Source organism: Pristis pectinata, chromosome 25 (genome assembly GCF_009764475.1).
Source record: "Pristis pectinata isolate sPriPec2 chromosome 25, sPriPec2.1.pri, whole genome shotgun sequence".
Classification (NCBI taxonomy): Eukaryota; Metazoa; Chordata; class Chondrichthyes; order Rhinopristiformes; family Pristidae; genus Pristis; species Pristis pectinata.
In genome coordinates, this window is record NC_067429.1 from 32,095,874 (window position 1) to 32,111,614 (window position 15,741).

At 44.1% G+C, this 15,741-nt stretch overlaps 1 protein-coding gene across 1 annotated transcript in view; it reads left to right on the forward strand.

Moving 5' to 3' along the window:
- Window positions 1–3,672, forward strand: part of strada (STE20 related adaptor alpha) — a 54,704-nt gene extending 51,032 nt beyond the window's left edge. The window contains 2 exon segments of the mRNA XM_052038445.1: window positions 2,267–2,309; window positions 2,873–3,672. Of these exon segments, the coding sequence (XP_051894405.1) occupies window positions 2,267–2,309; window positions 2,873–3,025 (196 nt within the window). The 3' untranslated portion in view covers window positions 3,026–3,672.
- Window positions 3,673–15,741: the final 12,069 nt, after the last annotated feature.

The window sequence follows — 15,741 nt, forward strand, 5'->3', positions numbered from 1 at the left end:
GTGAGCTGCAATATTTCTCTGCAGTCGTCCTCCATTAACAAGTCCAGTCATGTGACCAAGTTTTTCGTCATTGACTTCATGATTTGGCCCACCACCCCAGTTTGAGACAGCCTTATCAGCTTCCTTTCTAATCTCATTGAGAGGCAGAGAAAGGATTTTATGGGTCAATTGATGGGGTGCATAAGAACTGGTTTTCCGCACCAGAATATTGAGGCAATAGCAAGGTAACGGTCTATTTTCTATGTGATCTATGTGGTGCAATGAGAGAGATGTAGTTTTTGATTTGGTAGTTAAAGAAACTTTAGGGAACAGTGATCATAATGTGATAGAATTTTATACAAGGATTAGAAATGATTTAGCTCTATCTTTAAAGCAAGCTATGAAGGTATAGGTTGGCTAAGGTAGATTGGGGAACTGTAATAACTACAATGAGCAAGCAATGGCTGACTTTTAAAGAATTAAAGCATAATTTACAAGTAATATATTACAAGTGATACCTTCAAGGTGTGGAAACCAAATGGGAAAAGCAGTCCAACAGAAGTTAAAGAGAGACTTAAGATGTTGCTTAAAAAAGAGCAAACAGCCTGAGGATCAGGAACATTTCAGAATTCAGCATCATAGATTGACAGAGCATGGAAATGGGCCATTTGGCCCATCATGTCCATACTGTGGGCACCCATCCATGTTAATCCCATCCTCCAACACTTGGCCCATAGCCTTCAAGTAACCTATAGAATTCAAGTGCTCATCTAGGCATTTAAGTACTGTCAGTGACTCTGCTTCCATCACTCTCTCAATCAGTGCTCTGCAGGCACTCGCCACTCTCCAAGTGAAAAAGGTCCCCCTCAGATCCCTCTAAATCTCTTGCCCCTTACCCTAAAACAATGTACTCCCATTTTATTCACCTCTAAGGAGAAAGTTTCTTGCAGTCAATCGTATCTCTCCCTCTCATACCCTTATTTACCTCAATCGTGTCTTCCTCCGCTTCAGGGAAAACAAACATAGCCTATCCAACCTCTCAGAACTGAAACACTTCACCCAGGCAACATACTGGTGAATCTCCTCTGCACCCTCTCCAGCACTATCACATCTTTCCTCTACTGTGGTGACCAGAACAGCACGCAGTAGTCCAGCTGAGGTCTGACCAATGTTTTATAACGTTGGAGCATGACATCTTGTATTCTGTATTCATTGCCTTGATTAATGAAGGCCAGTACCCCATATGCCTTCCTAAGCATGTTATCTACCTGTGCTGTAACTTTCAAGAATTTTTGGACTTGCACACCAAGGTCATTCTGTTCCTCAATACTCCCAGGGAGGAAGTGGATGCACTGGTTGTTGTCTTCCAAAATTCCACAGGTTCAAAAGTGTTTCACACGGATGGGGAAATACTATTTAAGGAAAGAGGAAGAGAGAAAATGCAAAGCTATAGATGAGTTAGCCTGACATCAGAAATAGGAAAAATGCTGGGTTTTATTATTAAGGCATTGGTTACAGGGCACTTGGAAAAAATAATAGCACTGGGCAGAGTCAGCCTGGATTTTTGAAAGGGAAATCTGTTGAAATGTTTCTTGGCTGTAATGAGCAGAATAGATGGGAGTAAACCAGCTGACGTGATGTATTTGGACTTCCGTGTGGCCTTTGGTAACGTGCCACACAAAGTTATTAGACAAAATTGGAATGCACAGTAATAGGGATAATATGTGGCATGGATTGAGGAATGGTGAACAGACAGAAAACAGACTGGGAATAAACAGGTCAGTTTCGGCAGCCTGTGACTAGTGGGGTGCCACAGGGATCAGTGCTGAGGCCTCAGCTGTTCACAGCCTATATCAGTGATTTAGATAAGGGCTCAGTCGCAATATATTCAAGTCCACTGATGATTCCAAACTGGGTGGCAGTGTGGACTGTGGGGGAAATGCAGAAACACTTCAGCAGGAAGTATCCTTGTGTATCCAGGGTCTGGGGAGTGGCAAATCAGTAAGTTGACGACGAATGAAGGGATATGGTGGAAAATGCAGGAAAGTGACGCTGCGACAAAAATCAGCGATGATCTTGCTGAATGGCAGAGCAGGCTTACTGTTGCTTCTCTTTGTTATGTTCTTAACTTTTTGACTTGGTGTGATGACTACTCATTGCCAGATTTATCAGCTGCACCATCGTGGGGGCATTTTATCAGTGTGACTGTGCAGCTCGTCCACTGTAATATTGCTGCAGGTGACGCTATTTGCTTCAGTCCTCTGACACTTCTCTTTATTCTTCATAGACCCTCTGCCAGTGCATTACTCAATCATTCATTTGTCAAGCAGGTATGTATATGGTCTCAAGATTATTAGTAAAAGAAACTGTCTCCCTCAATTATTCATGTCCCTATGCCCACTCTCCCCGCACAGACCTCAGGTTCCAACCATTGGGTGTTGATTTGGGGCTGAGTCATAATAACAGGGCTTTTGATGGCGTAAAGCAGGCTGGAGGAGGGAAGGTGAAGAAGAGGCTGTTGAAGGTAAGAACGAGGGATGACAGAGTAGGGAAGAACGTACAAGTTTCTCTCATTTTAATGGGTAATTAGGTGGACATTTTCTCTGGGTTGATGGGGTCTCCAGTTACTTGATGATGTGTTTATTTTTAACACACTGCAAAGTAAATCTAATCTCTGTAATTTAGAATCAAATGCACAGCAACTCCTGAGTTTGAAGCCTTTATAGGCTCTATATGAAGTCAATGAAGGGATTTCAGTGTGAAGGATTGGAGGGGGGAGGGATTGCTGAAGTGCTTTCATTAGGTTGTCAGCCACCCATCGTGTCCAATCATTTAAACTCCACCCATTTGCTGGAACTGTGGCAGATCACTGGCTCCTTTTCTATTTTTCAAGCTGAAGCTGCGAGTGGTGGAGGTGCTTCCTGATCTGCTCCGACCGGTCACTCCTATGACAGACCTGGAAGGCGCTCACCCACACGAGTTGCGAGGAATGACTGGACTCGTGTCCAGCCTGGAACAGCTGGAGGTGGAGGACTGGGACTTCTGAAAGTGGACCCATTGCAGAAACTGGGTCTGGTGATGCCAATGGGCTTTATTTGTATTTTTTATGTAAAATGGCAGTTTCGCTGATTTACAGGCATTAGCTGGAATCCAGCGATGTGTGGCACTGATAGAAGCTGAATAACAAGGGTGCACATCAAACCAGCTCAGGTGGACGAAGGACCACCACCTGCACATCGAGTTACTTGAATACTTGAGATTTCAGATCAAAACCATTGCCCTTCTGTTACTGTACCAGCAGCCAGTGAGTGCTGATGCACTGTGCTCACATCCTGTGTGAGGACAGTGATTATCCTCACTTATCCCACCTCTCATGAGTAAGGAGGTACCTTTCTCAGATGCTCGTGAGTATGAAAGCATTGTCCTTGCACCTTTCCCACTGGTTTCCATGAGTTCAGAGGCAGAGTTCTCAAACCCGCCATAAAGACAGAGGGTCCTAGACCTCTTCTCGCCCACCTTGAAAACAGCCATTGTTCTGGAATCCATTGCAGACAGATGCTTGTCCTCCTTCCCTCCTGTCACACTGACAGCGTGAAAGCTTTGCTGTTTTATTACCTTCTTACATGAAACCCCTTTGTACCTGAATTGTTATTTATTCAGAGCAATCAATATTAAAGTTTCATTTGGTTACAACTGTGTGCAACCCTTGTGTACTACACCATGTATGCAGCTTCTGTGCCATCTTGTAACCTAAGGAATTGAGCATTAGCCAGTCAGATGCTGCCACTAGGCTCAGCTAAGACCTTCACAGGCTGTTGATGTTGGATTCATTGCTTTTCCAACAGAACTGGAGTACGAGCAATTGCAATTAGTCTTTAAAGGGTTAGAATCCCTTCAAGGAGCATCCTGGCTCAACTGACCGCATCACCTTAGCCAGAGCTCTGAAGATCATTATCACAAAGCGGCCTTACCCTTTTAGATAGCCACTGCAAGCAGCTCCAGTGGATCTGGGCTGTCACGTCATGCAGCAGGGATTCCCATAGCTGGGACCATACAGGAACACCAGGTTGTGATGCTGTCTTAGAGGAAGTAGGGTTGCCATCTTGCCAGGATTGTCCAGGTGTGTTCTGTGAACAATGCAGGATAAAGCAATACAGGCAATTTCATTTTTATTTAAATTCTTCTTTAAAACTATTTGAAGTTGGCGGAGGGGGGTGAATGCTGAAGTGGGCTGGGTCATTTGGAATAGTTTAAGGATCCTGATGTATACGTCCTCAAAGTTGGCAAAACCATGAGGTAAGCATCCTGCATCTGTTGAAAGGTTTCTGATCATTTTAACTCTGATCAATGTTGATCTTTGTGATTCCCAATGCCCAGCGTTCTTTTGGAGATACTCAGTGAAATTACCAGGTCAGTGCATCTTCCAGGCCCCTTTCCTTCCCAGCAGGACAAAGCCAACTGGGGCTGGACACTAGATCTTGTATTTGCACGTAACTGTATTTCAGGATAATTCCCCTTAGTTACTTGGTTGGCAGTAATAATAACATGGGATGGTATGGGTGCCTCTTTATCTGGGAACCAAGATCAGTACACATGAGCCATGGAACTATTTGGAGTTAGGATAATGAAGCCAGCTCAACAACAGGCAAACAAAGAAAGTTTGGATCTATTGGGGGGGGGGGGACAGGAATTGTTAACATTTCGGTTTGAAGTGCTGCACCTCTCCTAATGCAGGCTTTCGACCCAAAACATTGACAATTCCTTTTCCCCTACAGATGCTGCTTAACCTGCTGAGCTCTTCCAGCAGATTATTTGTTGCTCCCGATTCCAGCATCTGCAGTTTCTTGTGTTTCCAAAGAAAGTTTAGATGTGTGTGCTCAGGTACCTCAGTTAGTGGGTAGGATTGGTTTATCATTGTCACATGTACCACGATACAGTGAAAAGATTTTGTTTGCATGCCATCCAGACAATAAGTGCATGAGTGATTAGTGATCATGATCATTGTTAAATGTTCAGGTTTAATCTACGATCACAAATCCAGTCTCATCACCTACATCTGGGGAGAGGATGATATTCCGGGAACCTCAGAAGTGTGTAATGATGACAATCTTCAACAGATATCAAACTGTGACAAGCACAAAGGGGTCCCACTGCTGTTCATCACAGGGAAAGTCATTGTCGGGGTCCTCCTTAACTGCTTCCTCCCAGTGGCCAAAGAGCTGCTCCCCAAATCACAGTGTGGTTTCCATCCATCCACACACACAGTGGGCATGGTCTTCACAATGTGACAGCTCCGAGAAATGTGCAGGGAGCAGCGTCAGCCACTGTACGTGCACTTTGGCCTAACCATAGCTTCTGACTCTAAGTACAGGAGTTGAGGTGTTGCAGCTGTGCAAATCATAGGTTAGACCACACTTAGAGTAACATGTACAGTTGTCACCATGCTACAGGAATGATGTGGTAGCATAAGAAAGAGTGTAGAAGAGATTCACTAGAACATTGCCTGGAATGGTGGACTTTAGTTACGCAGAGACTGGATACGCTGGGTTTGTTCTCATGGAAAGGTAGGCTGAAGGGTGACCTGATAAAGGTTTATGAGATTGACGGGCAAAGGGTCGTTTTCCCAGGGTAGGGGAGTCTAAACCTAGAGGGCAGAGGTTTAAGGTGAGAAGGCAGAACTTTAAAGGAGATCTAAGGATCAAATTTTTCACACACAAGGTGGTGGGTGTGTGGAACGAGCTGTCTGAGGAAGTGGTAGAGGCAGAAACAATTACCACATTTAAAAGGCATTTTGAAAGGTACTTGGATAGGAAAGGAGTAGAGCAATATGGCCCTAATGCAGGCAAATGGCATCGGTGTAGTTAGGAATCACGGTCAGCATGGTCGAGTTGGGCCCGATGGGCCGGTTTCTGTGCTGTACAGCTATGACTCTTTGTCAAAGGTCCTCTACCCACCCCCCCTTCCTAACTAAACCACATTGCCCTCCAACAATGAAGGTTCTACTAGAAAGGATGTGATTAAACTGGAAAAGGGATTACCAGGTGGACAAAGGAATAGGTTCTTGGATGTGATTAAAGCCTCCTGGGAATCCCATGACCACTCAAGATTTAAACTTTAATGTTTTTTAAATTTTTTTACATTTTAATTTTTTAAAAATTTTATTTACAGCGTGGTAACTAGCCCTTCTGGCCCAACGAGTCCGCACCGCCCATTTTAAACCCCCATTTTAACCTACCGTACGTCTTTAGAATGTGGGAGGAAACCGGAGCACCCGGAGTAAACCCACGCAGACATGGGGAGAACGTACAAACTCCTTACAGACAGTGATGGGAATCGAACCCCGATCGCTGGCGCTGTAATAGCGTCGTGCTAACCGCTACGCTACCGTGCTGCGGGAGGGATATCCAGGACAACACTGAGAACTCTGGATATGTTAACGGGAAAAGACTAGTGAAGCCAAATGTGGCCCCTTTCAGACAAAGATTGAAGCATTTTTATAATGAGTATTTTGTATCTGTCTTCAGGGAAGAAAACACCTGATGGATGTATAGCGTATCAAGGGTTAATGAGGAGGAGGAACTGAAGGAGCTGAGCATTAGACTAAAAATAGTAGTAAAGAAGTTGGTAAGTCTGAAGGCTGATAAATCTCAATGATGTACATCCCAGCCTTTTGAAAGGGTGGCTTTAGCGGTATTGGATGCTTTCATGATCTTTCAAAGTTCTGCAGATTCTGGAATTGTTCCTGTGGATTGGAGGGTAGCAAATGTGACCCCACTATTTAAGAAAGGAGGAAGGGAGGAAATGGGAACAACTGATCAGTGGTAGGGAAAATGCTGGAATCTATAATGAAGGATGTAATAACAGAACATCTTGAAAAGAATAATAGGATTGAGCATAGTCATTGTGGATTTATGCTGGAGGTTGAACAACACCTGGAGGAAGTACTGAAAGTAGCAAAGACATAGATTCCCCACTCAGAGCACAATGTCTGTGGCGGTGTTCCCACCACATTCATAGTGATATTGAAGATCCAACTGGCCAAATTCCGAAGGACATGCCTGCCAGACTGAGTCCGTAGCAGGTGGTAAGTGAATAAATACAAGGGATAAATCTACTTGAATGTACTCAGCAATCTACTTGAATGTCCTCAGCAATCTACCTATGCAGGTCATTTGTCTGTCATAGCAATGGTAGAAGTGTCCACTGCATATTTCGTGTGAACACAGTGTCGTCTTCACATAAGGAACAAGCTTCATTGTGTTCCTGACAAGTGGGAGATGATGCATTCTGAGAGGGTCTAACAAGGGCAAGACATATACCATGAATGGTTGGGTCCTGGAAGTATAAAGGGACTCTAGTGTGCAAGTCCAAAGATCCTTGAAGGTGGCAGCACAGGTATGTAGGATGGTGAAGAAGAGATGCTTGCCTTCATTAGCTGGAGCATAAAATTTAAGAGCAGGGAGGTCTTGGTAGAACTTTATAAAACATTAGGCCACAAATGAAATGTGTGTAGTTCTATAGGAAGGACATGATTAGGTTGACTCAATGGTTAAGAAGGCATACAGTGTATTGTCCTTCATCAATTGGGGAATTGAATTTAGGAGCCGAGAGGTATTATTGCAGCTATATAGGCCCCTGGTCAGACCCCACTTGGAGTACTGTGCTCAGTTCTGGTCGCCTCACTACAGGAAGGATGTGGAAGCCATAGAAAGGGTGCAGAGGAGATTTACCAGGATGCTGCCTGGAATGCGGAGCATGCCTTATGAAAGCAGGTTGAGGGAACTCGGCCTTTTCTCCTTGGAGCGACGGAGGATGAGGGGGGTACCTGATAGAGGTATATAAGGTGACAAGAGGTATTGATCGGGTAGATAGAGGCTTTTCCCCAGGGCTGAAATGGTGGCCACAAGAGGACATAGGTTTAAGGTGCTGGGGAGTAGGTACAGAGGAGATGTCAGGGGTAAGTCTTTTACTCAGAGAGTGGTGAGTGCGTGGAATGGGCTGCTGGCAATGGTGGTGGAGGTGGATACGATAAGGTCTTGTAAGAGACTGTTGGATAGGTACATGGAGCTGAGAAAAATAGAGGGCTATGGGTAAGCCTAGTAATTTCTAGGGTAGGGACATGTTTGGCACAGCTTTGTGGGCAGAAGGGCCTGAATTGTTCTGTAGTTTTTTCTATGATTACACTGGGGCGGGTGCAGAGGAGATTCACCAGGATGTTGCCTGGGATGGAACATTTCAGCTATCAGGAGAGATTGGAAAGGTTGGGTTTGTTTTTCTTGGAGTGAAGGCTGAGGGGGAACCTTATAGAAGTATACAAAAGTATGAGAGCTGTAGATAGGGCAGGTAGTAAGAAACTTTCCCATGGCAGAGGTGTCTAAGACCAGAGAACATGGGTTTAAAATGAAAAGTAGGAAGTTTAGAGGGGATCTGGGGAAAAGTGTTTTCACCCACAGTATGGTTGGAATCTGAAACACATTGCCTAAGAAGGTGGTAGAGGCAGAGACCCTCACAGTATTTAAGCATTGGGATGAGCACTTGAATCGCCAAGGCATGGGTGGCTATGGATCAAGTGCTGGTAAATGGGGTTAGTGTAGATGGGTACTTGACGGTCAGTATAGACATGGTGGGGCAAAGGGCCTGTTTCTGTGCTGTATGACTGCTTACAACTATGCTGAAAGGAATAGATTCTAGAAGCTCAAACTGGCCATCTATGAAGCACAGTGGACCAACAACAATAGAAATGTACCCCATCACAATCTGTAATCTTATTGCTGGACATATCCCTAACTCCACCATTACTAACAAAACAGGGAATCAACCCTGGTTTAATGAGGAGAGCAGAAGGACATGCCAGAAGCAGCATCAGGTAAAAATGATACAACAGCCTGGTAAAAATGCAAAACAGGACTAAATCTGCTAAGTGGACCTCAGTTCAGATCAAAGCTCTGCAGGCTAAACACATCCAGTCACGACTGGTATTGGACAATTCAGCAGCTGACACGAAGGAGGAGGCTTCAAGAATATCTCTATCCTCAAGTATAGGTACATACAGTAAGTGCTAAAGACAAAAGGTTGAGCCATTCACAGCCATGTTCAGCCAGAAGTGCCAAATTGCTGATCCATCTTGACTTCCTCCTGAGATCTTCATCACAGAAACCAGCCTTCGGCCAGTATGACTCACTCCATGTGATATCAGAATGGCTGAGAGCATTGTATACAGCAAATTCGGTGAGAGCAGGCAACATTCCCGCTGTAATAGTGAAGATCTGCATCCCAGAACTAGCTGCACCTTTTGAAAAGATGTTCCAGTACAGTTACAGTATTGGTATCCTATGTAACAATGTGGAAAATTGCTTAAATTCACAAAGAAGAACAAATCCAATCTGGCTGAGTTGTGAAGAAAATATAGGGAGGTTACAAAGTGATGTAGATAGGTTTAGTGGGTGGGCAAAGTCCCAGCAATTGAAGGTAGATGTGAAACTGTCCATTTTGGCAGGAAACAAAAAGGAAGCATATTATCCAAATGGTGAGAGGTTGCAGAACTCTGATTTGCAAAAGGCTAATATGTAGAATCAACAAGTAATTAGGAAAGCTAACAATGATATCATTTATTGCAAGGGTAAATTGAAAACAGAGGGAGTTTATGCTTGTTTTATAGGGTAGTGGTGGGAACACATCTGGAGTGTATACTATTGGTCTGATTTATAGAAGGATGTTACTGCATTGGAAGCAAGGCAGAGAAGGTTTTCTAGTCAGATAAAAACAAAATGTTGGAAACAACCAGCAGACCACCCTGTATCTGTGGAAAGTGAAACAGAGTTGAGGTTTCAGGTCAAAGACCCTTCATCAGAGGTGGGAAAGAGATAAAACAAGTTTTTAAGTCACAGAGAGACAGGGCAATGGATAGACGGGGCAATGGATAGATAGGACAAAAGCAGTGGGATGGAGAATTTAAGTGACAGGCAGCTGGAAGCTCAGGGTCACCTCTGAACAAAGGTGCTCCATTAAACAATTACCCAATCTGTGCCCCACCATCCAGGGATCCAAACAGTTGTCTCAGGTGAAACAGCAGCTCCCACTCTGAACAATCTGTGGCCTCCTGCACTCTGGTGACAGGGCCTAACAGTAAGCTTGAGGAACACCATCTCATCTTTTTTTCTGAGTACATTGCAGCCTTCCAGACTCCATATCAATTTCAGCAATTTCAGGTACCTCACTTTTTCTGTTTCTAACAGCGGTGACCAATTCTACTCCAGGTTAGCTATCTGTAGTATTGCCTGATCTGCTGGGCATTTCCCTCATATCTGACCTGCCTGTCACAGCATTAACATGATCCTTCATTTTCTCATTCCCTAAGTCCCCATGTGTGCCAAGAGCTTTTCTGAATATCCACCTCTTGGTGACTTTGCTGTCCTTGATACAAGGCAGATAGTGGCTGTTAGTGTGATCAAGGCAGTTCCTAAGAAAGAAATTGCTGCAAAAACCACCAGGGCTGCCAATAAAGTATTAAACAAGAAGTGAATATCACCACTGGCCACCAAGATTCAGCAAACCCTGAGACTGATGAGACAAATCCTGAGACAAAATGGTGTCAGTCTCATAGCTTCATCAACAATTTATCACCACGGCAACCCTGGTCTCACGCTATCAGCGATATTGCCTTTATACTACCCATCCCTCCCTCACCCTCACTTTCCACAGATGCTTTGTGACCTCTGAGATGAGGTGATTTTTTTTTTCTCTTGGAGTCTTTGGAACTCTCTCCCTCACAGGGCATTGGAAGCAGAGTCTTTGAATGTTCCAAGGCAGAGATACATTCTTGATAAGCAGGGGGATGAAAGGTCATTGCAGGTAGATGGGAATCCGATCAGCCATGATCTTATTCAATGGCAGAGAAGCCTTGAGGGCCCAAGTATCCTTCTCCTGTGGCACTGAATCTCCAATAAGTTGCTCACCAATACCCAATTTAGTTTTGCCATAACCACAAAACTCCAAATCCCATCACAGCCTTGGACCAATCTTGGCCAAAGAGCTGAATTCTAGTGGTGAGGTGACAGTGACAGAAAGGGAGCATTTAATTGAATGTAGCATCAAAGGTTCCTGGTAAACCTGAGATCAATGGACGTCAAGGGGAAAATATTCCAACTGTTGGTTGCCGTACCTCACAGAAAGGGAGATGGTTGAGGTTGTTGTCCCAGCCCTGTTACATTACCATAGAGATTGCTGAGAGCAGTGTCTCATGTTGAAATATGTTCTGCTACTTCATCAATGACCATCTTAAAGTCAGAGGTCAGGATGTTTGCTGATGATTACACAATGTTCAATTCCATTCACCATTCTTCAGCAATTGAAGTAGCCCATGCCCGTGTGCGCCAAAGACCTCAACAACATTCAGGCATAGACTGATTAGTGGCAAGTAACATTTGTGTAAGAAAAGTGCCAGCAATGGCCATCTCCAACAAGAGTCTATTCACCTACCCTTGATATTCCATGACATTACCACCACCAAGCCGCCCACCATCAACATCCTGGTGGCCACCATTGACCATAAACTCGGCTGGACTAGCCACTTAAATACTGTGGCTGCAAGAGCAGGTAAGAGACTGAGTATCCTCCAGATCGTCCAAATAAACAAAGCATAAATCCTTCAATCCAGCAGATGGGGCTACAGCACTCTTGTCAAACAAACACCACAAGCCAAAGTCTAGAACCAGACTTTTCATAGGATGCAGACCATGTCTAACAAATGCCTTAGTAAAATGCTGTAGTAAAGCATTTGCTCCCTCTAACCCCATGGCACAATGGGTACAGTGTTTGTTATCTATGAAATGTACCATAGGCACTCAGGCTACTCTGACAGTGTCATATGGACCCATGATCGCTCCCAAGTACAAGGACAGCAGGTATGTGAGAACATCACTACCTCCAGGTTTTCCTTCAAGACACACATAATCCTGACTCGGAAGTCTATTACTGATCCTTCATTGTCCCTGGAACTCCATCCTTAACTGCACCATGGGAGCACAGTCACCAGAGGGGCTGCAGCATTTCAAGGTGGCAGACAATTAGGATAGGAAAAGGGTTCACCATGCTGAATAGGCTCAATGAAAGTGAACAAGTAAACACATTTTAGAATTTGTTCAGCCCATCTAAGATTTATACACGTATACCATGGAAAAATCTTCATAGCCATCACCCACTCAGGCGTCCATTTTGAGTTTAGTATGTCTTTGGCAGCAAGTTGACTCAGGAACTATATTGTACTCTTGGAACAGAGGATGCAGATGTGTAACAAAGGAACAGAAGCACATGCTGTTGCTGACAAGCTTAAATTTTGCAAAGCCATTCAACTTTCAGTGACATTTTCACTCTTGGCATCCAGAATCCTTCCCAATGAGTAGACATTCACTGATACAATGACAGGGTGTCAGTTTACTCAACTGACAACATGAAGTCATTTGTATCTTGTCAGCCCTTCCTGGTGAAAGGAGCCTTGAATGAAAAGTATCATGAATTTTTCACTTAATGTGAATCTAGATTGCAACAAAGCAACTAAAACAGTACTGAGTATCAGTGGTGATCTGCTAAAAATGTTCTAGATGTACACACAGACCAGGAAGCATGAGGCTTCAGGGTGTTGATTACTGAGCAATAGTTATCCTTTTGGTAAAAGGCATGTGATTTTTTTCTGCAAATTAGTTGTTATTTCTGTTGTGTAAAACTTATGTTTTAAGAGTCAGTTTTACACACCAGATATTAATCATTCAAGAAACAAATTGACAGCAGAACAAGATGGTTGTGGTTGTTGTAGATCAATCACTCCAGCCCCAGCCTCCCACTGCAGGAGCTCCTCAGGATGGGATCCTACACCAACCATCTGCAGCTGCTTCACCAATGACATTCCATCATAAGGGCCGAAGTGGGAATGTTTGCTGATGATTGCATAATGTTCACAGCTCCTCAGCAAATGAAGTAGTCCATGCCTGCATGCAGCTAGAGCTGGACAACACTCTGGCCTGGGCTGATAAGTGGCAAATGACATTCACAGCACAAAAGTGCCAGGCAATGACCACCTCCAACAAGAGAGGGTCTATTCGCCTACCCCTGATACTCTGTGACATTTCAATCGCCAAGTCCCCCATCATCAACTTCTTGGGGGCCACCTTTGGCCACCTTCTCAACACTGAGTAATCATGGTCCAGAGATTTGCAGAAGTCAGTTGGGATGTTGCATTTCGTCAGAGAGGATTTGAGTTCATTATTGAAACGATTCCTCTGTCCAGCTGGAAATCTCTTCCTGGCACAGAGCTTAGAATATAGTGTATTTTTTCAGAAATCTGCTGTCAGGCTAGTGAATGATGTTGTCTGTCCAACATAGCCAAGTCGGTGTAAATTGGGCCTCAATGTTGTGGATATTGACCTGGGGAGAGCACCAAAAATCACCTATCCTTGCAGTGAGGTTGGAGGGTTTTGCAGTGACAGTGTTGGTGTTTTTATTTCCAATGCCTTGAGATCCCTGTTAAAGATAGTCCATGTCCCAGAAGCACATACAAGGGCAGGGGTTACTGCTGCACAGTAGACCACGAGTTTTGTGCTAGGTCTGAGGCTTGATCTTCACACATCCTTCTCCTCAACTGACCAAAGGCTGTGCTGGCACATGGAAGGCTAGGCTGAAGTTCATCATTATTGTTTGCCTTTACTATGAGGTTGCTCCTGAGATATGAAAAGCAGTTCATGTTTCCAGGGTCTTGTGAATCTTTATTATCAGAGGGCAGAGTGGTACAGGATCTTTGCCTTGAGGATGTTGCGTGTAAGGTATTTCTTCTCGTATGCTTCAGTATAATGTCCTGGTTCTCAGCCTCTGACTGCATGCAAACATTGTCTGCGTGTTCACCATGCCAGGCACAGATGCCTGCTGGACCAACCACTGCCTCATTCACTCTGTTATCTCCATTAACCCGGCCCCAAAACATCAGTGTCAATAGGAGTGTTGCTGCAAGAAGATCAATGTCAAAGCTCTCAAGGATCTACAAAGGCTGGTCTCCTCAGAAGCACCACACAGACAATCTGTTAACTCTCAGCCTTCTGAAGTCACAAAGCATCTATAACCTAAGGGCTGCCCTAAGTCCACCAAAATTGGCAGCTTCAAAGAAATCTTTGGCTTTTCTACCAGAAAGAACTAGGGCTGGTTTGATGAGAGTGACAAGGAGCTAATTAGTGAACAATGTTGTCTGTCCAACATAGTCAAGTGGGTGTAAATTGGGCCTCAATGCTGTGGATATTGACCTGGGGAGAGCACCAAAAATCACCTATCCTTGCATTAACTGCAAACATAAGGTGATCCTGGATTAGAAGCTCTGCTTTAGTGTTTTAATCTTTTCCCTTTAATGTTGCATTCACCTCAAACAAGAGAGCTCCTGCAAGAGCGGAACTAGTCTTCATAACTAATGGGAAACAGTGCAACCTATGAACACTGCACTCCAGAACCAAGGTTACCTGAACCTCGGTAGTCAAAGGTGAAATAAAGCAGGAAAGTAGAGCAAACGACAGATGCCACATTGTTAACACAACTGAGAAGCAGACAGATTACAGAACATACAGCAGGGAGTAAGAGTGGAAATAAAGGAGGCAAAGGGAGAGATGAGAAAAAACTGGCAACAAACCTAAAGGGAATCCAAAAATCTTATTGTCCTCTATCAGCCTTGTTTATATCCCCATGAAGACTCTTTGCATTTTCATCACCACTCACATTCCCATTTAGTTCTGAGTCATCAACAAACTTAGGATATAACATAATGGTCCCCTCAGCCAAATCATTGATTCAGATCATGAATAGTTGGGACCCAAGCACTGGTTCCTGTGGTACCCCACTAGTTACAGCATGCCAGTCTGTTTATTGCCACTCTATGCTTTCTCTTTGTTAATCAACTCTCAATCCACGTCAGTATATTACCACCATCTGTATGTGTTTTAACCTCATTCACCATCTGGTATGGGACCTTATCAAAATCCTTCTGAAAATCTAAGTACACCACTTCGACTGGTTTCCCCTCAGCTACTCTACTAGAACTCCAATAAACTCATTAGACATGGTTTCCCTTCTATAAATCCATGTTGTCGCTGGCCAATCCTATAATTATTTTTGGTGTCACATCCTTTATTACAGGTTCAGCATTTACCTAGCTACAAATATCAGGATCACATCAGATGTTCCCTGTTTCCCTCCCCTTCCTTTAGTAAATAGAGGGGTCACATTTGCTGTTCTCCAATCCGCAGGAACCATTCCAGAACCCACGTGGGTGAGGCTGGGCATTTCTTAACAGAAGCAGCCAATAACCGCCACACAGCTTATCCAGAATCCCTCCACCACATAATATTTGGGAGACTAGTGTGGAGGCTGTGGCTGGTGTCTCAATATAAGACTTGACTCCTCCCACTGTGTACCCAGTCCCCAAGGACCAATGTTGGGGGGTGTTCACTGGATTCACACAACGTCAAACCTGGGCCACAAGTGACGTTACACCTGAGCATCATGATCAGCCTAAACCTGGGAATTATGGTTGATTTATACAGAACAAGATCCCACATACAGTAGTTGGGCTTGTTACTAACCAAGGTCAGAATCTGTTTCTATTGTGCAACATCCCACAAAAAGTGGCTGAGGTTCAGAGAATGGACGAAGGTTAGTTAGGCAACATCTAGGAGAACTGTTGATAATGCCAAAAGTTACTTTTATAATCAATCAGTTATCTGGGATCTTGGT